The 23,518-nt window shown below is 43.1% G+C and overlaps 1 protein-coding gene across 7 annotated transcripts in view; it reads left to right on the top strand.

Moving 5' to 3' along the window:
- The window catches only part of DLG3 (discs large MAGUK scaffold protein 3), a 75,176-nt gene extending 53,028 nt beyond the window's left edge, over positions 1-22,148 (top strand). For 4 of the 7 annotated variants that reach the window (XM_077145947.1, XM_077145951.1, XM_077145954.1 and 1 more), the window contains 10 exons: positions 9,950-10,126; positions 10,349-10,424; positions 11,228-11,327; positions 14,978-15,019; positions 16,276-16,326; positions 16,964-17,065; positions 17,658-17,830; positions 18,211-18,320; positions 18,652-18,743; positions 19,872-22,148. In XM_077145947.1, the coding sequence (XP_077002062.1) occupies positions 9,950-10,126; positions 10,349-10,424; positions 11,228-11,327; positions 14,978-15,019; positions 16,276-16,326; positions 16,964-17,065; positions 17,658-17,830; positions 18,211-18,320; positions 18,652-18,743; positions 19,872-19,978 (1,030 nt within the window). In that variant the 3' untranslated portion in view covers positions 19,979-22,148. Of the gene's footprint in view, positions 1-9,949; positions 10,127-10,348; positions 10,425-11,227; positions 11,328-13,204; positions 13,251-14,977; positions 15,020-16,275; positions 16,327-16,963; positions 17,066-17,657; positions 17,831-18,210; positions 18,321-18,651; positions 18,744-19,871 lie in introns of all 7 variants that reach the window. The other 3 variants (XM_077145950.1, XM_077145948.1, XM_077145952.1) reach the window with 2 other exon arrangements.
- Positions 22,149-23,518: the final 1,370 nt, after the last annotated feature.

Genomic DNA, 23,518 nt, shown 5'->3' with positions numbered 1-23,518 from the left:
TGTAACTCATGTCAAACTCTGAAATATGTTCTGCAACTAATTGTGGTGCTGTGCTTTGAAATTTATTGCTTTTATTGTATAAATGCTATATTTCACAAAAAAAGAAGGAAAAAAAGTCGATTGTGATGATAAAAAAATATTTAAGCCTTCTAGGCTCCTATATTCTGGAGCAGCTAGAAGGGAAAATCTGAGAGGATCGTATGGTAGCCCATGACAAACTCTGGGATCTGTCCTGTAACCCCTTGTTGAAGAGTGCTTTGAAAACTTGCTTTTTTATTTCTTTGTTTTGTATATATGTTATACTATACAATAGAAAAAGTTAATAATAAAAAAAATGATAAACCACTATTTTTGGAGGAGGCCAGTGTGACTGGAGCAGAGGGAATGGTGGTGAGAGTGGAGAATGGTGGGGAATGGGATCAGAGAGTGATGAGGCAGGGGTGGGGGTTTAGGGCCTGCTGGCTGCCTGGAGGCCTTGGGTTTGATTCTCAGTGGGACTGGGGCAGAGGGAGTGCATGGTTTTGAGCAGGAGTGATCTGATCCAACTTATATATATTTTTTAATTTTTATTTCTAAAACCAATCAACATACAATATGAACATTCTTTTTTCATTACATAGTTGTATATTCATCATCATGATCATTTCTTAGAACGTTTGCATCAATTCAGAAAAAGAAATAAAAAGAAAACAGAAAAAAATTGCATGCATACCATATCCCTTACCCCTCCCTTTCATTGATCACTAGCATTTCAATCTACTAAATTTATTTTAACATTTGTTCTCCCTATCATCTATTCGTTTTCAATCCAAATGTTTTACTCATTTGTCAATAAGATAGATAAAAGGAGCATCAGACACAAGTTTTTTTTTATTAATTTAAAAAAATTTTTTAAAATACCAAACAATGCAAACATTAGTAATTTTTCATCATTCTGTTCTACATATATAATCAGTAATTCACAATATCATCACATAGTTGCATATTCATCATCATGATAATTTCTTGGAACATTTGCGTCTACTCAGAAAACAGAAAAAAATTCATACATACCATACCCCCGACCCTTCCACCTCACCAATCACCAGCATTTCACTGTAAATTTATTTTAACGTTTGTTCCCCCTGTTATTCATCTTTATTCCATATTTTTTACTCATCTGTCCATACCGTAGATAAAATGAGCATCAGACACAAGGTTTTTACAATCACACAGTCACATTGTGAAAGCTATATCATACAATCATCTTCAAGAAACATGGCTACTGGAACACAGCTCTACATTTTCAGGCAGTTCCCTCCAGCCTCTCCATTGCACCTTAACTAAAAAGGTGATGTCTATATAATGTGTAAGAGTAACCTCCAGGATAACCTCTTGACTCTGTTTGGAATCTCTCAGGCATTGACACTTTATTTTGTCTCATTTCTCTCTTCCCCCTTTTGGTCGAGAAGATTTTCTCAATCCCTTGATGTCATTCTAGGATCTCTGTCCCACGTTACCAGGAAGGTCCTCACCCCTGGGAGTCCTGTTCCATGTAGACAGGGGGAGGGTGGTGAGTTTGCTTGTCGTGTTGGCTGAGAGAGAGAGACCAAATCTGAGCAACAAAAGAGGTTCTCTGGGGATGACTCTTAGGCCTAATTTTAAGTAGGCTTAGCCTGTCTTTTGTGGGATTAAGTTGATAATATACATTTTAAAAGACAACAATAATCTATGAATGTGTTCAGAGCTACCAGAGGGTGTGGGAGAGTTGCCCACATCTTTGACTTCTCCTGGAACTCTCTGTTCCTAAATCATGCACTGCAAATACCAGTCCTGGACCTGTACTCATAACTCCCTCATCTGATCACTTAATCTGCAGGTGCCGGGAAATCTGAACATTCACACAGTGTGGGTTGATTGGTTCTTGAGTGCCTTTCTACCTTCATAACTGCCCTCTAAGGCCTAAAACTTCGGAAATAGACTAAGAAGAAAAGTGCACTTACCTGCTCTCTGTGTATCTTTCTTCAAGGTGTCCCAGGAAGGTCTGAATTACTTCCAGCTGCACTTGATCCTCTTGTGAATGACTCATCCTGGGTCTACCTGAGTAGTCAGGTTTAGGCTTTCAGCTGCTCTTTCAAAGCTGCTGGAAATTTTAACTCTCTCACTAAGGCCAGGGATGAATGACTGATGCTTTATAGATTCCTGTGCATGCTTTTTATATGGACTGGGCAAGGCAGCCCAATTTTCAAATAATATGTGCCTTCTTTCCAAAGAAAGAAAGCAATGCTTTAGATCCCTCCCTGTTGTTGGCAGAAAATAAAATGAGGGATAATAACTGGTAACCTGGCAGGGTGTTCTGTGGAACCTCCCTTCTCCTGGTCCTCCCACCTGACAGCCTGATCCTTCATTTACAAGCATTTATAATCCTACACAAAGCCTAAAACTTGATCTCAGTCCTCAAAGGGCTTCTACCGAAATAGGGAAGATTCAAAAAAAAAACTATGCGAGAGTTATATAGCAATAGATAGAAAATATAAAGAAAAGTCACTGCCAAATACATGGTATGAATTTAGAAGGAAATTTGGAGTGGTCAGGAATCACAGAGAAGGGAGGGCCTTGGGCCAGGCCTCTGAGCAGTTGCTTAGGGGGAGGAGGGAACAGGCAGAGCTTTCCAGATTACACAAATGGCTTAATTTACAGGCAGAGGGATGGGGAAAATACTAGGTGAGTTCAGTGGAGGCAACCACTTGCCTTTGAGGCTGTAGTGCTAAAATCCTCTTGTTTACTTTGCATTGAGAAAGCCTGCCTGACCAGTTTCCTCCGAAGTTTCATTTTCTTTGTATTTCTGTTCACAAAAACACCACAGTGGCTATGCCAAGTGCTTAGGATCTCCCTGGTGTTTTCAGACCCAAACCTCACAGTTTAGTGTCTGAACTACAAGACTTTTGCCTTGTGATCTGTTTACTTTCAGCTGATTATATTCCCTGCTTTCCCATCAGGCAAGAGAGGTATAGCTGCAAAGAACATTGGGAAGATTTCCCCAGAAGCACATGCTTTATCCCTGTGGGTGGGCACATGTCTCTCTCAGGGGATAATATTTTAAAGGTCACCACTTAAACAATGAGCCTTTCAAGACTTGGTAACACTTTCTCCTTAGGAAGACAGGCAGCAGCATTTAAAACTAGAGTGCTGGGGAACTCAAATCTGCAGACCCTGGGAAGTCTGTAGCTGCTTTCAGTGTGGTGGCGTGATTTGGAGCAGCCCCAGAAGACTTCTTTGTCATCTACTTTCACTTTGATCTTACATGTCAGGTTTTCCCTGGGCCACACTCTTTACCCTACTCATAGAATAATTCTGTATTTTTCTGGCCTGGCCACTGTGTTTGATTAGATGTAGGACCTAACTTTCCCTTGCTTCTTGGAGGTACTTGACCATAAGCAAGGATGACCTAGGAAAGACCAGGAGTCATTAAATGCTAGAGCTGGAAGGAACCTTAGAGAATATCTGAGGAATTTCCCATATTAGATAGGAAGTTGGGAAGATGACCTCTAAGGATCCAGAATTCTGCAGCGTTCAGTTCTTTTCTCACTTGTGGTTGATTGATGAAAAAGGAAATTCTTGTTAATTAATCTTAAACTGAGAATCATGTGATATAACACCGCCCATAGGTAATTTAACTCAGTTGAATTTTCCCCTTGGTTGTTTTTGTTTGTTATTGTTTTGTTTTTTGTGTTTTTTTTTGGTACATGGTCCGGGAATTGAAACTGGGTCTCCTGCATGAAAGGTGAACATTCTACCACTGAACCACCTGTGTACCCTTCCCCTTGGGTTTTATTTCAGAGTGTACCACAAATTGAAATTAGAGTTCAGAATTTCAAACTCAAATATTATGCTTCTATGTTTTTAACAAGATCATAGTTAGAAAGAAAAGCATTGTCCATTCTGTTCACTAGTCCTCATTTATTCGTCATTCATTGATTCTGTACTTCCTTTGGGTTTGTGCATGGGAAAATAGTGTGCTTCACTCTGCAGCTTCCAGCTGGGCCATAGACTACCATATTGCGGGGAGAAGCCTAAGTCTTGGAATTAAGTTCTGGGAAATCCATAGGATTCTGTGTGCAAATGTGTGGAAATACATCTGTTAACAGAGAATGTAAAAAGATAAAGCCTAGATTGCAGGTATAAGAATAACAATGCAGGCTCCTCACTGAAAATCACTCCTCTATTGTGACTCCTTAAGAGGAAAGATTCTACTGGATGAGAAAAACAGAAACTTCTATCCAGGTCAGTTGGCTTCCTGAGCAGGGAGCTCTGGTGTAAAGTACCAGCTTTACTAGGGCTGGAGTCAGTCGTGTAACCTAAAGAAATAAGTTTGTATAGCCTTGCTTTAAATATGCCTCCACACTTCCTCTGCCTCATTCACATTGCATATGAGATCAGATTAACATTATGATGACTTTTTAAAAAAATCTTTTTAAATTTTTTTCCATCCCACTTATAAGTTTTTATCCAAACTGCGTACAAAAATTTAATAGTACATAATCTAATCCAAACTATCTGTATAGCACATTTGAACAACCGAAACACAGGGAGCACAGAATGAGAAAGAGATCCCTTTAGTCCTGTATAGATTATTGTAATGCCTGGATACATCCTAGAGTATAGATGTTATAGTTTGCTAGCTGCCGGAATGTAATATACCAGAAACACAATGGCTTCTTAAAAGGGGAATTTAATAAGTTCCTAGTTTACAGTTCTAAGGTCGAGAAAATGTCCCAATTACAAGTCTATAGAAATGTCCAGTCAGAGGCATCCAGGGAAAGATACCTGTGTTCAAGAAGGCCAATGAAGTTCAGGGTTTCTCTCTCAAGTGGAAGGGCACATGGTGAACACAGTCAGAGTTTCTCTGTCATTTGGAAGGGCACATGGCGAACACGGCATCATCTGCTAGCTTCTTCTCCTGGCTTCCTGTTTCATGAAGCTCCCCGGGAGGCATTTTCCTTCCTCATCTCCAAAGGTTGCTGGCTGGTGGACTCTGCTTCTTGTGCCTATGCCGTTCTGCTCTGCTCTCTCTGAATTTCCTATTCTTCAAAATGTTTCCTTTTTTATAGGACTCTAGAAACTTATTAAGACCCACCCAAATGCTCTCATGTCGTCACCTAATCCAGTTTAATAACAACTCATGATTAAATCACATCTCCAGGGAGATTATCTAATTACAGATTCAAACATACAGTGCTGAATAGGATTATTCTGCCTTTACAAAATGGGATTTTGATTAAAATATGACTTTTCTAGGGTCCATACATCTTTTCAAACCAGATAACCAAAAAGTATTGGCAATGTCCCCTGAGGGATGGGAGAAAGACTAGGAAACTATTAAACCTTACCATCAGGGAATCACCTGATACTGTCAAACTTTAGGGACACCCAAATCAATAGGCCATGCCCTCGATCATGAGGCGTACTCTTGTGAAGCTTATGTAGGTAGCGGAGAAGCTTAGGCTACCTATAGGCATGCCTAAGAGTTACTTCTGGAGGACCTCTGTTGTTGCTCAGATGTGGCTTCAGTTTCTCTAAGACCTACTCTGCAAGTGAAATCATTGCCCTCCTCCTCTATGTGGGACATGACATCCAGGGGTTAAAGTCTCCCTGATGACGTGGGAGATGATTCCCAGGGATGACTCCAGACTTGGCACCGTGGGATCAACAATTTCATCCTGACCAAAAGGGGGAAAAGAAATATAATTAATAAAGTATCAGTGGCAGAGAGAGTTCAAATAGAGTTGAGAGGCTACTCTGGAGGTTGCTCTTACGCAAGCTTCAGTTAGACCTTGCTACTTATCATGACCTGCCAACCCCCAACCAGGACCATTCCAGCCGATCCTAAAGAACACCTGGGGCAGTATATAAGACTCTACAAAGGTTCCAGGCACGGAGAGTAACTTTCCAGAAACCTACAACCCCCAGATGGGTCTCTGGTCCAGAGAAGTCCTGAAGCCTAGCCCAGCCTCTCCAGAACATCAGCTAGTTCCATCTCCCTACCCCATATTAGTGACAGCAAAAATTCAGAATTGCCATAACTCAAACAACCCCAAAGCGAGGTGTGGAAAGATCAAAGGGAATGGTGGAATTATACATAGAAGATAGGACTTTAACAAATGAATATGAATGCTGAATCATTAAATTGATATCTCTTTTGGTCTCCAGTATTTTAGAGCAGCTAGAAGTAAAAACCTAAAATTGTAAAATTGTAACCCATGTCAATTTGTATGTTCTACAACTAATTGTGGTGCTGTGCTTGGAAATTTATAGCTTTTTTGTATATGTGTTATTGTTCACAAAAAAAAGAAGTTAAAAAAAAAAGTCAATTGTGATGATAAAAAAGTGTTTTAATCCCTCTAGTCTCCTATATTCTGGAGCAGCTAGAAGGAAAAATATGAGAGGATCATGTGGTAGCCCATGACAAACTCTGGGATCTATCCTGTAAACCACTTGTTGAAGAGTGCTTTGAAAACTATTATTTTTATATTTCTTTGCTTTTTGTATATATGTTATACTATACAATAAAAAAGTTTAAAAATTTGATAAAAAATTTATAATTCTCTTTGAGCATGTGTACTACCTTCTGTTAATAGTATTCATGAAGGGGAGAAAAGACAGAGATACTACAAATTAATGGAAGAAGGAAGAAATTTATGCTTGGGTTTAGAACACAGCCTGCCATTTATATACTTTATACATGCAACACACAGATGAATATGGTAAAAATCTCTCAGTCTAATCCAATACTACCTTCAAAGGTCAGACGAGTCCAAGTTTGATATATATATATATATATATATATATATATATATATATATACAAGCTTTATCCAATTTTATTAAAGAAAAATTTCCCATGATTTACTTTTGCCTATCTCTTCTGATGGTAAACAGAATCACCTGGCTCAGTGACAGTCAGTGTATACACTCTAGTATTTTCCACACACTGTGTCCAGTTTAGTATTATTGCCACTGTAGTGACGGACACCAGTTTTAGCCAACATGGCAAAAGACTGTCTTTCAGATTTCCTCAAGGCTGAGCAGTTGTTGGCCAGGACAACCAGTTTCACTTTGCCTTTCCTGATCATCTTCAGGTATTTTCCACTTTTCACAGTGAGTTGGAGCCTAGAGTTGGTTGACTCCAGGGACTTTTTCACCTTTTTTGTGACCACCATCTTCCTGCCTTAGGTTTGGGATGGTCCCCAACCTGGAGCAGCTTCCAAGATGGCCAGGGAGTAAGAAAGGAAGGAAGTCCCACCCTGAAGTCTCTTTTTTCTTTTTTTCTTTCAGAGAAGTTGTAGGTTTACAGAAAAGTCATACCTAAAGTATGGAGTTCCCAGGTACCTCCCTATTATTTTTTAAACATTTTTTATTGTGAAATATATATATGAAAAAGTGTGGTACATTTCAAAGTACATTTTAACAAGTGGTTATAGAATTTCAGATTATGGCATGGGTTACAATTCCATAATTTCAGGTATTTCCTTCTAGTTCCTCTAAGACATTGGAGACTAAAAAGAAATATCAATATAATGATTCAGTAGTCATACTCATTTGTTAAATCCTATCTTCTATGTTACAACTCATCCTTTTTCTTTGATCCTTCTCCCAATATTTAGGGATATTTGGCAGTGACAATTCTAACTTCTTCATGTTGAAAAGGAGTATTGACATTATGGGGTAGGAGGATGCAATTGGTTGATGTTCTTGGAGAGACTGGTAACTCTTGAGTTTCAGGGTTTATTTGGCCTAGGAACCATCTGGAAGTTACAGGTTTCTGAAAAATAAACTTAGTGAGTGAAACCTTTATAGAGTCTCACATAGAGCCCTCGGTATTCTTTAGGGTTTTCAGGAATCCTGTTGGTTGGGGCTTGGTATACCATGGCAATTAGCAATATCTAGCTGAAGCTTGCTTAAGAGTAATGTCCAGAATAACCTTTCAACTCTATATGAAATCTCTTAGCGATTGATACCTTGTTTGTTACATATCTTTCCCCCCTTTTGGTCAGGATGGCATTGTCGATCCCATAGTGCCAGAGCCAGACTCATCCCTAGGAGTCATCTCCCATGCTGCCAGGGAGACTTTCACCCCTGGGTGTCATGTCCCACATAGTGGGGAAGGCAATGATTTCACTTGCAGAGTTGGGCTTAGAGAGAGGCCACATTTGAGCAACAAAAGAGGTTCTCTGGAAGTAATTCTTAGGCATAATTATAGGTAGGCTAAGCTTCTCCACTACATAAATCAACTTCACAAGAGCAAACCTCAAGATCAAGGGCTTGGCCAATTAAGTTGGGATACCTCCCTATTATTAACACCTTGGATTAGTGTGGTACATTTGTTACAATTCATGAAAGAACATTTTTATAACTGTATTATTAACTATAATTGTACTAGTAAATATAGTCCATCATTTACAATAGGATTCACTGATTGTGTTGTACAGTCCTTTGTTTTTTAAAAAATATTTTTATTGAGAACTTTTCATATGCATACGTTCCATACATGGTGTACAATCAGTGGCACACAATATTATTACATGGTTGTGTGTTCATCATTATGATCATTTTTTAGAACATTTGCATCACTCCAGAAAAAGAAATAAAAAGAAAAACTCATACATACTATACACCTTACTCCTCCCTCTCATTGACTGCTACTATTTCCATCTACCCAATTTATTTTGCCCTTTGTCCATCCTATTGTTTATTTTAATCCATACTTTTTTACTCATCTGTTCCCTATTTTTTTAAAATTTTTGTTCTAGTAACACATAGACAACCTAAACTTACCCCTTTTAACCCTATTCATATGTATTATTCAGTGCTATTAATTACATTCACCATCTTGTGCTACTATCACCACCATCCATTACTAAAACAATGCCATCAACCCAAATAGGAGCTCTATACAACTCACACATTAACTCCCCACTCCCCACCCCCTCTCTGGCCCCTGGTAACCTCTACTTCAGCTTCTGACTCTGAATTTTGATTATTCCACTTCCCTACTTTCCAGTCTTCAGTAGCCGCTGGATCAGGACTTTTCATGACCTTCCAAAATTTGTCCCACACCTTTATTTCCCACATCATTTCCTACAATTTCCTTCTAGCTGCAACTATGACAATCCCCTCCTATCCTCTCAGCTTTTCATATAGAAAACACTCTGTCAGAGGATCTGGGGTCTGCCAAATCATTCTTTTCTCCCAAGCCTCAATTTCCCCATACATAAGAGAAAATGATTGAACTAGGAGACTTCTAAGACTCCTTTCAACCCTAGCATTGTGCACTTCTGTGTCAGCTCTCACTTTCCTTAGCTGCCCTAGGATACTGGGCCAGTTTTCTCTTTTGTGCTTCTGTAGCTTTTACCATTTGTTGTTTGGGATTGTTATTAGTGTTCTTAAGTCCTACCTTCAACTTCTTTTTTTCTTTTTTTTTCTTTTTTGCATAGGCAGGCACCGGGAATCGAACCTGGGTCTCCGGCATGGCAGACGAGAACTCTGCCTTCTGAGCCACTGTGGCTCGCCCTTCAACTTCTTTTTGAAGATAATGTTTGTAAACTGAGAAAGCCCATTGGTATAGCTAGTCTTGCTAGTATGTGGATGAGGGAGAGAGGATCTCTGAGTGTGTTCCATTTGGGATTTCCACCTTGTGCACAGAAGCAGGGAGGAACTAGAACTCCTGAAAGATTTTCCTTTATGCCCCTTTGTTGGGAGATTGGGATTCTTCTCTGAAAGAGAAGTTGCATATTTACAACTTTGGGACTGAAAGAAGGATGCATTGTCCCTGAGAATTCCTTCAAGTCTGCTGTTGGGCCACCGTGTCTGGGGCTGAGCAGATGGGCCTTCCTCTGCTTTCTTATCAGAGTGCTGGTCTCCTGGCATTTCCTGGTTGGGGTGACCACTTCACCTTTCACTGTGTGTTTCAGAGCTTTGTTTGATTACGACCGGACTCGAGACAGCTGCCTACCAAGCCAGGGGCTCAGTTTCTCTTATGGTGACATTCTACATGTCATTAATGCCTCTGATGACGAGTGGTGGCAGGCACGATTGGTGACCCCTCATGGCGAAAGTGAGCAAATCGGTGTGATCCCCAGTAAGAAGAGGTGAGTTGCCCTCCTCCTGGTATTTCTTTCTTTTCTTTTCCTTTTTTTCCCTCTGATACTCTGATGTCTTTGAGGGCAGTGTATGTGTCTTATTCCTTTTGGGTACAGAGTTGGTGCTCAGAACACAGTTTTGACTAATGAACCAAACAGTGGCCGCTGCACCTGCTACAACCCAGTGCTGTATACTGGCAATAACAGGACTTCTTTCTGACTCCAACACAGGGTGGAAAAGAAAGAAAGAGCTCGATTGAAAACGGTGAAGTTTCATGCCAGGACAGGGATGATTGAGTCTAACAGGGTAAGTCGGGATCCTCAAGGAAGTCAGCCAATATATGAAGAGGGGTGAGCAGCTTGGATTTTAGTCTGACATATAAGAGAACTCGGGAAACACAAAAGCATATCTCTTTTTCAGGGGGCTGGCTCTGTCCTAGCAGAATATTGGCTACTTTTCAGGAAGTGTAGAGGGAGCACTTGAAGGCCCTGGCAGATCTGTGCTCCTTCCCCGTGGGTAGCTGGCTGTTGAAGATGTGTTGGAGTTGGACTGTCCAGAAGGCTGACTGACTTGGGCAAATGAAAAACCACTTGTGGGTGTCTCCCTGGCTATGAACACTTTTGAAGCTGTGGGGACTTTGAGCATAGCCTGGATCATCAGTCAGCCAGGAAGGTCAGCCCCAGAACTCTGACCTCTTTTCAGGCCCAGTGAGGTGTGAGGGCTCTCTCCATTCACCCTTTTCTTCTGTAAGCTTCGCAGGCCAAAGAACTTATGGAGCAATAGAGGGCAGAGAGAGATGGCTCTGTGTCAGTGTCACCTTAGGGAGTGTGTCCAGGAGGCTACAGTGACCTGGTTCTTTAGGAAGTACCAATGAGTGCTGTGAGTCTGGGTTAGGTCGAAACCTCTAACATCCCAACAACATTTTCCTGTAAACATAATTTTCCTCTTACATCAACTTTCATTTAATCTCATAGACTCCATGTGTGAGAGATGGTCTTTTATTTAGCTCACCATTGTCTTCATTTTAGTTTTCCTTGCATGCTTTAAAATCCATTGTTCTGTTTTTTTTTTCTCCTGCCCTCCCCCTCCATCTTCATGTTCTTTCACAGTCGATCAAAACGAAACGTAAAAAGAGTTTCCGCCTCTCTCGAAAGTTTCCATTTTACAAGAGCAAAGAAAACATGACCCAGGAGAGCAACATGCAGGAACGTAAGTAGCAGCAGAGTACAGAGAGGAGACCATCCACCGCCCTGTCCTCTCTTCCTCATTTGCACTTTCCCTTATGAGAAGAGGAGAAAATACACGTGTGCGTGTGTGTCCATGTGTGTGTGCACACCTGCTTATTTGCACAGATTTAGGGTAGGAGTTAGTTTGCACGGGGAGATGTTGAGAGTCATTTGTCATGTCCTCACTCAGAATGGATATTGGATGCTCTGAGGTGGAACCTGGTTCAACGGCCAGCCTGACAGGAAGTCCCTGGCACGGCTATTGGAGGTGACAGACTGAGTTCTGCTGCTGTGTTAAGCAGTTTTCAGTCAGGTTGTCAGGTTTAGAAGCATTTTTCAAGAGAACAGGGTTTCAGGATTCAGCATTGCTCTCCTGGCTTCTTCTTCCTCTTGTGTTTTATTTTCCTTATCTATATCAGAAGAGGGGTCTTTTCTTCCCTGGATACCTAGGGTTGGGGATACTTCCTGAGTGTTTCTGTCATCCTAGAGTCATTTTTTCAAAATAAAATCCTTCCTGCTTAAATGAATTGACATGGTAGGGGTGTTGCTCAACACTGCCCAAATAAAGATATATTGAGAAAGATGAAGCTGGTTTGGTACTAAAGGGCATAAGGCTGAGCTAAATTAACTTTAAGAACCAATTTAATCCTGGTTAATCTTCTTCCCCTACCCTATGCCTCAGAAATTAATTGCTGTGGCCCAAACCTTAAATACTGAGTCAGGCTTGTGAAATTTTTTTTGTTTGTCTCATCATGAATTGTAAACATCTCCTTTCATTTAGCAGTGACTACTGCATCTTTCTGGAGGGGTATTGGGGTCCTGAGCCATTGGAACTGTCAGGAAACTGACTAGTTCTAACAGGAAATGTACTTATTTTAGGCCAGGTTGGCTCCTCATTGTGCCATCTATAGGTTGTTACGCTTGAGGTGGTGCCTGGTAGTTACAAGGATGCTCTGATTGAGGTAGAGGTTTGGACTCTTAAACCCTGGGGTGGGGGTGAGGGGCTCAGTAGGAGGCAGTAGGTGAAGTTAATTCTGCTTGTGGGCAGTAGGAGACAGCTTAAGACAGAGGTCTGAGGTATGTCACTGCAGTCCACCAAATGAGTCCAAGAAACTCCATGCAGAGCCAGCAGAGCCTAGCATTGTAAGGTGTTCCCTGTGCTGTGGCCCAATTGGGGGGCAGGGGTGCCTGTTGGATGACAGAGGTGAAACTGCCTCATGCTTGTTCTCCAGAAGATGAGCTCATTCCCTGAGGGCTACACAACTTAGGTCAGCTTTGAAGGCCACATCCCTGACTGCATGAAGCTTTCCTTGAGGGGTTTAGACAGAGGGAGTCAATGTTCGGCAAAAGTTCCTTGGGATGATGGTAATTCTGCCTGCTTAGCTACCACCCATATAGATGTCTGCTCTTTCATGAGCCCACTGAGTGAAGTGTTGATTTCAGGGGCAAAGGAGAGACCTGGGCTCTATTACTCCTAATTTAGTCAAAGCAGGTGCTCCAGACCTTGGAATGTCACCTGAACTGTCCCATCAGCCTCTAAGCTATGGACTACCCCAGAAAGGTGGTCCACTCCAAGCCCCACTGACATCAAATTGGACAGCATGAAGTCCAGATCTCTTTCCTGACTTGAGAGGTTATTTCTGTAGCACAGTTCTTAACCTCACTATAGTTATAGGTCTTCATAGTATTTCATAACTTCTGTCACTAATGCTTACCTGGCTCTGTCTTCTTCCTTCCCTTTGTCTTTTTTCTCTTCTCCCCAATTTGTTTCTTCCCTCCCTCTCTTCCTCTCCCCTGCCCACTCCCTCTGTCCCTCCCTCCCTCCCTCTCACTTTCTGTTCTTGCTGTCTGTGAAATCAGGACTTCCCTGGGTTGAGTGACGATTATTATGGAGCAAAGAACCTGAGTAAGTCAAACTTATACCCCATTAACTGTATTTCTGGCATGAAAGGAGCTGCTGGGGGTGGGAGTGTAGGGGACATGGGAGGGAGTGAAGGGCAAGGGGAGGGCAGTATTTGTGAGAACTTAGATACCCCAGCAGAAGGAAGCATATATGGCTCTGAATGTCACACTTTCACTCTGGCTCCCTGGTGTCCTAATAAAATCGTAACATTCGTGTCCAGGTTTTCGTTTTTTACTTTGAAGTGGCAGGGAGAGATCTTGGTGTACCCCCTTAGAAGTGAAGTAGGCAAGAAGTCTCCTTCAGGAGTGACCGATCATTTAATTGCTAGCCTGTTTTTGAGGGGAGGGAGTGCCAGCTGGTCAGATTCTTTTTCCAGGAGCACAGCATTTAACAATTGGGCATAAGAACTGCAGCTGCTTTAGTCTCTCTAACTGGGGACAACAGCACTCTGAGCCCCTTTACCCAACCTGCATCCAGGATGGCCTAGCAGATCCAGGGGTCTGAGCAAACAGCCATGGGCCAAGCTTTCCATGGAGCTCTCAAAGGGGCTGAGCAGCCAGCGGCCTCAGCAACACTGATTAACCATAGTGCTTTATCTTGGGAATATAGACTGACCCCTCCTTTGTGGAAAATAATCCTAGAGTAGAAAATGAAGGGACATGGGGCTTGGTGTCTGGGTGCAGAGATGCACATACAAGCAGCCATGTTGGGTGGGTTCTATCAGCCTTCATGTTCCTTCAACAACTAACAAAGGCATGAAGGTAAAAAAGCTTCCTCAGGGCATCACTTAGGGGATGTTCAGGAATGAGCCATGTGTGGCAACTCAACCAGTCCTTCCTGTGGAGGTGCCACAGCATATCACGGTCTAGAACAGTGTTGTCTTGGCTGAAACAAGCAATGTCTCTATCCATCATTTGTTGTGTCCATGTCCATCTTCATAAGCCTGTCTTCTTGAGAGGGGTAGGCTCTGTTTGTGCCAAACTGTTCCTTGTGCCGCCTGTGAATGCCAGCTCTTCTGCTTGTGCTTTCTCCTCCTACACTCAGCTATGGGCAAATCCAAACTGTTGAAAACAGGAGGTCTGTTTTGTCCTCAAAGTGTTCTTGTTTGTTGTCTCTGTGTTTTGTGCTATCTATCTTATGGTGGGTAAGCATACCCCCATCCCCACCCTCAAAGTTGAGCCTGCTTTCTTGATAGTGGTGGCAAGAGGGCCATTGGGTCTCACCCAAGGTCAAAGCTTTGTTCACTGGTAACTGCTCAGCCCACCCATCCGTTGCTTAGACTCTTAGTTCTGAAGCTTCCCACAGTTCCGTGCTTTGGGGGCTCTGGAGTCTGGGGAAACTCAAGAGCAGCCTTGTCATTGGACTTCTGTTTGCCACTGTCACTGCTTTTCCTTTCCTAATGTTAGCCTTGGGTGGTGCGTTTTGAGATAGAATTCGGAAACTGTCTAAATTATTCAGATGAAGAAGGTGTTGCTGAAGAAAGTAAGGTTTGTAGTATATAGGGAGGGATTTGGCAGACCTAGAGGGCTCTGTGGGGACAAGTATGAGGTGTCCAGAGGCTCAGGATTGGAACTGTGCCTTCAAAAGGGTGGCCTGGATATGGCAGGCCTCCTGTTGCCCGACTTGGTTGGTAGCTCAGTGTTTCTCTCCTGGAGCATTTGAGTTTTGTGCTGTCTGTGACTTCTCGTTGGTGTGTTCTGAATCGGAGTCTCTTTCTTGTTGGCTTGCAGAGGGAGTGCCATCCAACACCAGTGACAGCGAAAGCAGTTCCAGTAAGTGTGTGTCATTCTTCTCCGTGTTGTATAGCTCCACTGTTTGTCCCCACCATTTTCATTCCAGTGTTGCACGGCTACCATTTCTGTTCAGAGGCTAGCTTCTTTTAGCCACATAACACATTGAGATCCTGGAAATGCTGTGGCCAGTTCATTCTCCTGAGGAGATAAGAGTTTGCCTCTTGGATTAAAGGAAGGATATGAGACCTGTTGTTCTGGCCAGGACCTGACTTAAAAACATCCCCAGGTCCCAGAAAGTGTGCACTGCAAATGAGTCACTTCCTCCCCTGAGCACTGTAGGAATATAGATGCTGCCAGTTTTATGGATTTGTTCAAGGACCAAAAGAAAAATGGATTTTGTGGGCTATTGTCCTGAATCTTCCTTTCCAGGTCACTAGGGCCTGGGCTGAGTCCTGGTATCCTCACCTTTTATAGCTGCATTAAACCATCAGCTAGTTTCCAAGTTTCCCTCTGGTAATCCCGTGACCAGACTAGAGAAGCTGTAGTTCATGAACTTTGGGAGAACTAGCCTCTCAGTAGTTGTGGGGGCAAGACACCAGGGCCAAATTTGCCTGGGAGTCTTAGGCTCTGAAAAAGCCTTTGAATAAGCATCCTATGGCTTGATGCAGATAATGCTGCCTTCCTCAGCACTGCTCTCAGCCACTTTGGGACCTCTGGGTACATCATTGCTAGAATGTAAGCAGCTTTAACCAGGAGGAGAGAGCAGGGTTCAGCATTGCTCTTAAAGGGCTCTGGGAACCTGAGGCCAGCCTTGTGCCACTTTATGGATGCTTCTTGCAGTTGTGGAGGGACAGGTAGGCCCTTAAAAGGGTGAAGTTAGGCTGCAGCTTTGGGAATCTACATAAGTGCCCTTAACCCGTACCTGCAGAAGAGGGAATATGAAAAAGCATGTATCTTGAGCAGCGGGGCAACTGAGCACAGTAGGCTGCTACCTATGAGAACAGTTACTGAGAAATTGGGCTTGTTTTTGGTGGAGGCTTTGTGGATCCTAGGTCATGTCCCCTTGCTCAGCTATAATTTGCTGAAAGATTAACTACTGACTCCTGCCTCTGAGGCAGTGAAGGTTTCCATTGCTTCCTTGTCAAGTGGAGAGAAGAAAGGACCATGGGGCAGGTGTTAGTACCACTTCATTAAGGCTTTCTGGCAGATGTGGGTGTGGGGTGAATGCTGTAGAGAGTTGAAGGACACAGGGAGGTAGATCTTAAAGTGCTAACATGTCTCCTTTTTTGTTGCAGAAGGACAAGAGGATACTATTTTGTCATATGAGCCAGTGACACGGCAAGAAAGTAAGCCCCCTTTTGAGAGTCTTGCCTTCATGCTAGTCTGCAGTTACGGAGCTCAACACAGTGGTTGACTGTGGCAGCAGAGGGGAATACCTGAGGGAGTAGAAAGGCTTGATTCATTGCCCCTGGGCTCCGTCCTTATTCTCTTCTACTTCATCCTAGTATTATACAGGGAAGGCCCTTCAGTGTGTGACTCTTAATGTACTTTTGCTTGCTGCTATAATGCCTCCTAAAGAATAGGACAGATTTAAAAGGTAGACAAAAGGTCTATTTCAGTAGGTCTAGCCTCTGCTAAAAGAGAGAGGTCTTAGTCCCTCCCTTCACTGGCTCTGTTTTCTGTTTTCTGTTGTTGAAAACAACAACAACAACAAAAAACATCTTGCTTAGCTGCTGGACTTGACACACAGATTACTCCTGAATCTGTTGGATGGGGCAGTGTTCCTGATTGCAGACTTGCCTTGGACTTAGATGCTCTACATCCTCTTTGATGTATTTAGAGTTAAAAGCCAAAAGATGTCCATGGGCTTCTAACCCATCTGACTTGTGGTTCTGGTGACTGTGTGTTCTAGCTGGACACTGAGGTGGAGTAGACTGTGTAGTGGAAACCTCTGTTCATTGTCTCCCTGCTCTCCCTCTCCAGTTCACTATGCAAGGCCTGTGATCATCTTGGGCCCAATGAAGGACCGAATCAACGATGACCTGATCTCTGAGTTCCCACATAAATTTGGATCCTGTGTGCCACGTAAGAGCCCTGGAAAGCTTTGGAAATAAGGTGTCGATGCCTCAGGAACTGTTGCTCTGGTGTTTGTTGGAAAGGTTCTGGTATCAGATTCGAGGGCTGTCTTGGAACATGGATACATGAAATATACCTTAGAAGAGATTAGGCAGCAATAGATTCCCCAAAAGCTGATAGGGTTTGGAGGACTAAGACATCAGGTTTGGGTGCTTACTCCCTTGGAATGAGGTTTGAGTGGTGATAGTTGGGTATAGCTGGCAAAAAGGGAGGCCCACCCAAAGTGGAGCTGGGGTGACTTGATCTGTGATCTGTTAGGTTCCCTTTGTCAGGCCTTGGCTAAGGAAATATTACTTTTCTGGTTCAGTTCAAACTAAGGCAAGTCTTCTGTTGGAGGGGGGACCTGGAGGTTGAAAGAAAAGTAGACAAGACAGACTTCTTCCCAACTGCTTTCATTACCACCACCATCCACACCCCCACTCCTCTTAAAAAAAAATTGGAGTGGTCATATGACCCAGGTTAAAGAGGAAGAAGTCAGCTTTTCTGAACTTGGGACAGATCATTATCCTCGGGCCATATAGCATTTCCTTTCTTCCTTCAGATACTACCCGGCCTCGGCGTGATAATGAGGTAGATGGACAAGACTATCACTTTGTGGTATCCCGAGAACAAATGGAGAAGGATATTCAGGACAACAAGTTCATTGAGGCAGGCCAGTTCAATGATAATCTCTATGGGACCAGCATCCAGTCAGTCCGGGCTGTTGCCGAGAGAGTAAGTAGAGAGGTGATTACTGGATTCAATAATCCTCAAAGGCAAGATAGAAATGCTAACACTGAAGCATTTCTTGGATCCTTACCCTTCAAACACAGGGGTTCAGTCCTGCTGACAAAAGCCTTGGCAGCCTCCTTCATGCAACTCATCCCAGAACTTAACCCACCAGGCAATAAGGAACCCTTTGCAGGCCCCGTCTTTTCTGGGTAGTAGGAACAAAATACAGAGCCTGGCCTCCTCAGGGGTAGGATCCTCTAGGCCACTCAAGGTGGCCCTGGGTGCCCTACCCCAAGGTGGATGCTGGGAATGCCACTGGATATCTGCTTGAGGTTGGGTGGTCAGGGAGTTTGTGAGGTTGATCCAAGTCTCTGCTGTTTCAGGGCAAGCACTGCATCTTAGATGTTTCTGGCAATGCTATCAAGAGGCTGCAGCAAGCACAACTTTACCCCATTGCCATTTTCATCAAGCCCAAGTCCATTGAGGCACTTATGTAAGTGTTTGTTGGGATTTAGAAACTCACGTCTAGGATGGGGCTGTAGAAAGGAAATTGAGAATAAAATGACTTGTGGGCAGGGGTAGGATCCAATGGAAGCTTGAAGGACCCAACTTGGATCCAGTGGGTGCTCCTTCTGTTCTGAGCATCTGTGTATTTATTCCCAATTGGGCTTCTGGCCCTGGGTGGTCTGAGGAAGTTGTTGAGCCATGGTCCACTGCTTCTTTGAGAGGGCAGCTTGGTTTTTAGGAAGTCTACAAAACTATTTTATGTTCATGTAAAACAAAGAATCTAGTTTGGTACTACTTTTCTCTTGTGTCTTTGGCAGGGAAATGAACCGACGGCAGACATATGAACAAGCAAATAAGATCTATGACAAAGCCATGAAACTGGAGCAGGAGTTTGGAGAATATTTTACAGGTAAGAATCCCTGCATAGCTTGTGGTAACATGGGAGCAGACAGACATCTATTTCTAGAAGTGTCACAAAGAGCTGTAGACACCTTGCACAGTTTTTGGATGCTTTTGGGCTTAGACTTCCCCAAAGTGCTCAGTTTCCCAGTATCCAGTTATATAGCAGCTCAGCCAGTTGATAGTACAAACCACCATCACCACAGACTGCCTTGTATTGTTTGTTTATTTTGTCTTCTTGTCCCTACTAGATTGTAGGCTCCTTATTACTTTACTTTATTTCTTTCCCTCCCAACTCCCCAACTCCCACCTCCAGTCCAGTACTTTACCTTACATGTTTTAGGTCCTGAATAAACATTTGTGGATGATGATTCCTTGGTGCAGTGTTCAAGTTGTCTGTCACTGCATGTGTGCATGCATGATTATATTGTCACCTCCTTTAGGAGGTCAGTTCATAAAAGGCTGGAAAGGTTTCTGTGAAATACGTTCCTTACTTTTAAAGTGTGCGGTGACGTGTATGTGCTGGTTAGTGCTGCTTAAATCTAGCTGGTGATGGGCTGCTAGGTAAACCATGTAAAGAATTTATAAATGTACTCTCATACTTTGGACCTTTGGAGCTCAGTTCACTGTTAGCATTCATGTCCTCGTTTGCTGGGCTGACGTCTGACAAAGAGCAGATGTGATGGCCCCAGGAGCACTGCCCTTTGCCAGAAATTGTTTTCAGCTCTTGATCTGATAAGTGAGATTTTCCAAATCTTTATTAAAGTGGTTTTAGAAGTACAAGCCACCAGCCCTGTGGTGGCCAAGAGCAACATGAGCCTCAAGGTCTGGCATGTAATAGGCACTTGATAAACATTATTAATTTTTTTTAATAAACAGTTTTCTCTTCATCATTAGTTAGTCTCACTGCCTCTCAACAAATTAACTTCAAGCCGTGGGCTTGGAGCTCCTAGCCAGTTTTCCTTACTGCTTTAAATTAACAGCCAGCCAACTAGTCAAGCCAAATCCACATTTCTGTGAGTGTGGTGTCCTTCATGCTGTGGGGTAAGTTGTAGAATTGTTGGGCAAGGCTGAATTGCCATGTTTGGGGGATATGCTGTGGACCACAGTAATAATTTTGTTTTCCTCTTCACTTTAGCCATTGTACAGGGTGACTCACTGGAAGAGATTTATAACAAAATCAAACAAATCATTGAGGACCAGTCTGGGCACTACATTTGGGTCCCATCCCCTGAAAAACTCTGAAGAATCCCCTCCAACCATTCTCTTGTGAACAGAAGAAATCAAGTCCCTCTTCCCTCCTCCTTCTTCATTCCTGTCCCTATGGGGAGAACAAATGACTACTGTTCTTGTCCCCTTTTTTAGATATGTCAAAAAAAATTGAGTTTTCTAGTCCTGTTCTGTTTTTTGTTTTTTTTTTAATTTTTGTTTCATTTTAGTTTATTTTTGGGGATGATGCCATCTCACTCATCATGTGACTGTGCCCATTCCTGCATGGACCTTTCCCAAGCGCTCGCACAGGTGCAAACTCATCCGAGTTATTGTTTTCTTAAAAATCAAGCAGAAGCAAAGAGAAGCGAGGAGGACTGATGGAAAGACAGACTCTGGACAGCTACACAGGAATGTGAAATGAGCTATATGCACAACACGATGAGATGCTCTTGGGGCATTTCTAGATATCTGTATTGCTGTCTTGTGCTGCTGAACAGTGCAACATAATGGCAACAGAAAGTATCTTATTTATATATATATATGTAATTTATATAAAATATATAGAAATTATTTTATATATATATATTATACACTCTCATATAATATATATATATATTCACACACACATATGGGCTAGAAAATGTATGGAGACTTCCTCAATGGTACTGTGTTATTAGAGAAATGTTTTAATTTTCATATTCCAATCAGATGGCATCTTATATCCCAACTGGTTGGGAAGTTATTGAAAATAATGGTAGTAAGTGCTGTACTAAGAGCACTCATATCTGCTCATTCTCTTGAGAGCTCAGGTTTTCTGTAGGAGGGGGTCAGCTTGAGGCCCTTGAGAGAGGGTTTTTTGCTTGGGTGGGGGTGGGGGGATGAGAGGGTTAGAGAGTTGACCCTGAAGCAGCTGCTGCCTTTGAAGTGCAGTCGGTCCTGTGTGTGGAAAGCAGAGAATGGCTAATGATGCTCCATATTAAATTGCCTATTTTATGCCATCTGATGTGTTTGCATGAGAGGTTTCCTTTTTTGTTCAGTTTTAAGCTGCTGTTAAACCAAAACCATGTTGTGCTACTGTGTCAGCCTTTTTCATTATTCCAAATTTTACTTTTACTATTTAAGTGAATGCGTAGAATCTAATTTGACAGTATTCTAAAGGCTTATAATGTTATGAAGGAGCCAGGCCTTATGATATATAGTAGGTGGCCCAGGCCTGGTCTGCTCATCAGCAGAAGGGAAAGGGTTGGCTGGTAAGGGTAGGTGCTTGGGGATTTTGCATCTCTGAGTTGTCCCTTCACTTACCTGCCGAGGGCATGCAGTACTCAGCTGAGGCTCCTACGTGGGGCCCATTGACAGGGATGGGCAGTCACTTTTCCTTCCAGTTCTGTGCCAGGACAACAGAATAGCACTAGGCTTGGCTAGCTGTGTACTTAGTTTGATTTGGGCTTTTTTTGCAGCTGCTTCATATGCCCTACCCCAGCCCCCTCACCAACAGCTGGTAGCTTACTGTTTCTTCAAGAAGAAAGTAGATTCCAATGCTGTACATTTCAGCTGTAGAGCTAAAATTCACTTCCTGGTGAGATGTGGAACCTTGTTGCTTTTTCCTAGAGTCCAATGGCAGTGATTATGGCCAGGGTGGTTTTCTCTGACAAAAAAATGCAGGCAATAGGTGTGGTTCAGGCCCTCCCCCACCCCACTCTTCTCCTTTGAGCCAGCATGCCTCCTTCCCCTCCATGCTGGAGGGGGATGCAGGGGAGAAGAAAATAGAAATGCTTGGCCCTAGGGTTGAGTTGGCCATTTCCTGGCCCATGTGGTTTGATCAGAGCAAACACTTCTCTCTTCTGAAGACACTTAAGTGCTACCAGCCAAATTGGGGAATTATCCTATCAGCATGATGAAACTAACTGGGTGTGGGGCCCAGAATGAGGATAAAGAAAGGGCAGCAGCTTTACCTGGGCAGTACACTGGACTGAAGGCAAAGAGAGATAAAGTGATGGCTGATCATGACTCTGGCAAGGAGGGGGTGAGCAAGGAGCATGGATTTCTATGATGTTAACTAAGGGATATATTCTGAATGATGCTGAACCCTCTCCCTCCCCCAGGGAAGAAATGCAAAGATTAAAAGTAAGCATGACAATAGTTGGTTTACCAGTGTTCCTTCCAAGGAGACATATATTTTTTAATAAACAATAGTTGCAAAGAATTGTGGCTCAGAGATCTTCTTGAAGGTGTTAAGAAGGGAGGGTGGGTGTGCAGCAGTGGGAAAACAGTCTCAAACTTTTGGGGACCAAAAGGCTCTCTGCTTGGTGATGGGCAGCTGACTGAGCCAGAAGTTTCTCTGGATAGTTACAGACAAGGTTGGTGGTAATGAGTCCCTTGTGAAAGCTGTATGCCCAGTCTGCTGTTGCAGCCTCCAAATGCTGCCTAAAATAGCCCAAACTGGGTTGGGGGTGGGGGCGCACATCTTTGGTGGTGAAATGCTGACATTTTCCCGAAAGGTACACTGGATAAGGAGGTAGCCACAGTGGCAAAGATATTTGTTAGATAAATCCAGGGGCCCAATTAGCAGTGGAGGATTGAGTAATCAGATTGGTAAGAGAAAACTGGCCTACAGCTACTGATGCTTCCAGAAAGCCTTGAGAGCTCAGGGGGAAATGTGGGTGGTGTGGGCCCATCTTAGTCCCCAGGTGGCAGAGCAGGGTGGCAATCATCCCTGTGGCCCCCAGAAGAAGGGGTTGAGCACTTAGAGAAGATATTTATGACATGGTTGATGTCACCGCTGCTTGTGTCGAAAAGCTGGAGGAAGTGTTGCCATAATGAAAGTCAAAATGATGGGATGAATGAGCGGAACCTGTAGGGGCTGAACCACCCTTACAAGTTTGTGGTGCTTTCTGGTTTGCAGAGTGCTTTCTTGAAAGCATTCTCATTTGCTAGAAGGTGGCCCAACAAAAGTGAAGCCCCAAAGAGCTCTGTGGGGGTTAAGGAAATTAGCTCTTAAGTTCACAGGAAAGAAGTCTTGGCCTCTCATCACACTACATTGAGCTTCTCTCACCAGCTAAGGTCCCTGCTAGAGGAGGTGCAGCTGAAGAAAACCGAGCCCCAGTGTGAAAACATAACAGTGCAGCCTGGAAACAACGAAAGTAGACAAGCTCAGCTGTGACCTGGTGGAGAGAGCCCTGTCCTCACAGAAGGGAAGATTGGAATCTCTTCTGAGCTCTGCTACTGACCACACAGCTATTGACAATCACTTATCAATATCTGCCATGTGTAAGACATGTATTAGTTGCTGTGGGGGGTACAAAGATATGCCAGATGCAATTCCCAGCCTTGTAGAAGCTATCTGTCTAGTTAGAGAAATATATTTTGGACAATGATCTACCATACAAGGAAGAACAGAGTAAGTTCAGTATAAACTGCTAGTATGGTGCAAAAAGAGGGAAAGGAGAAGCTCTTCTGGAGAGATGAATGCAATTATCATGGAAGATGACATTTGAGCTGGAGCTTAAAGGGTGTCACTAGCTAGAGATAGGAACAGGAACATCTCAGACAGAGGCCTTGTACAAAGGTCAAAAG

Source organism: Tamandua tetradactyla, chromosome X, assembly GCF_023851605.1.
Source record: "Tamandua tetradactyla isolate mTamTet1 chromosome X, mTamTet1.pri, whole genome shotgun sequence".
In the NCBI taxonomy this organism is placed as follows: Eukaryota; Metazoa; Chordata; class Mammalia; order Pilosa; family Myrmecophagidae; genus Tamandua; species Tamandua tetradactyla.
Note: the sequence above shows the minus strand (reverse complement) of the source record. Positions and strands in the feature narration are given on the sequence as shown.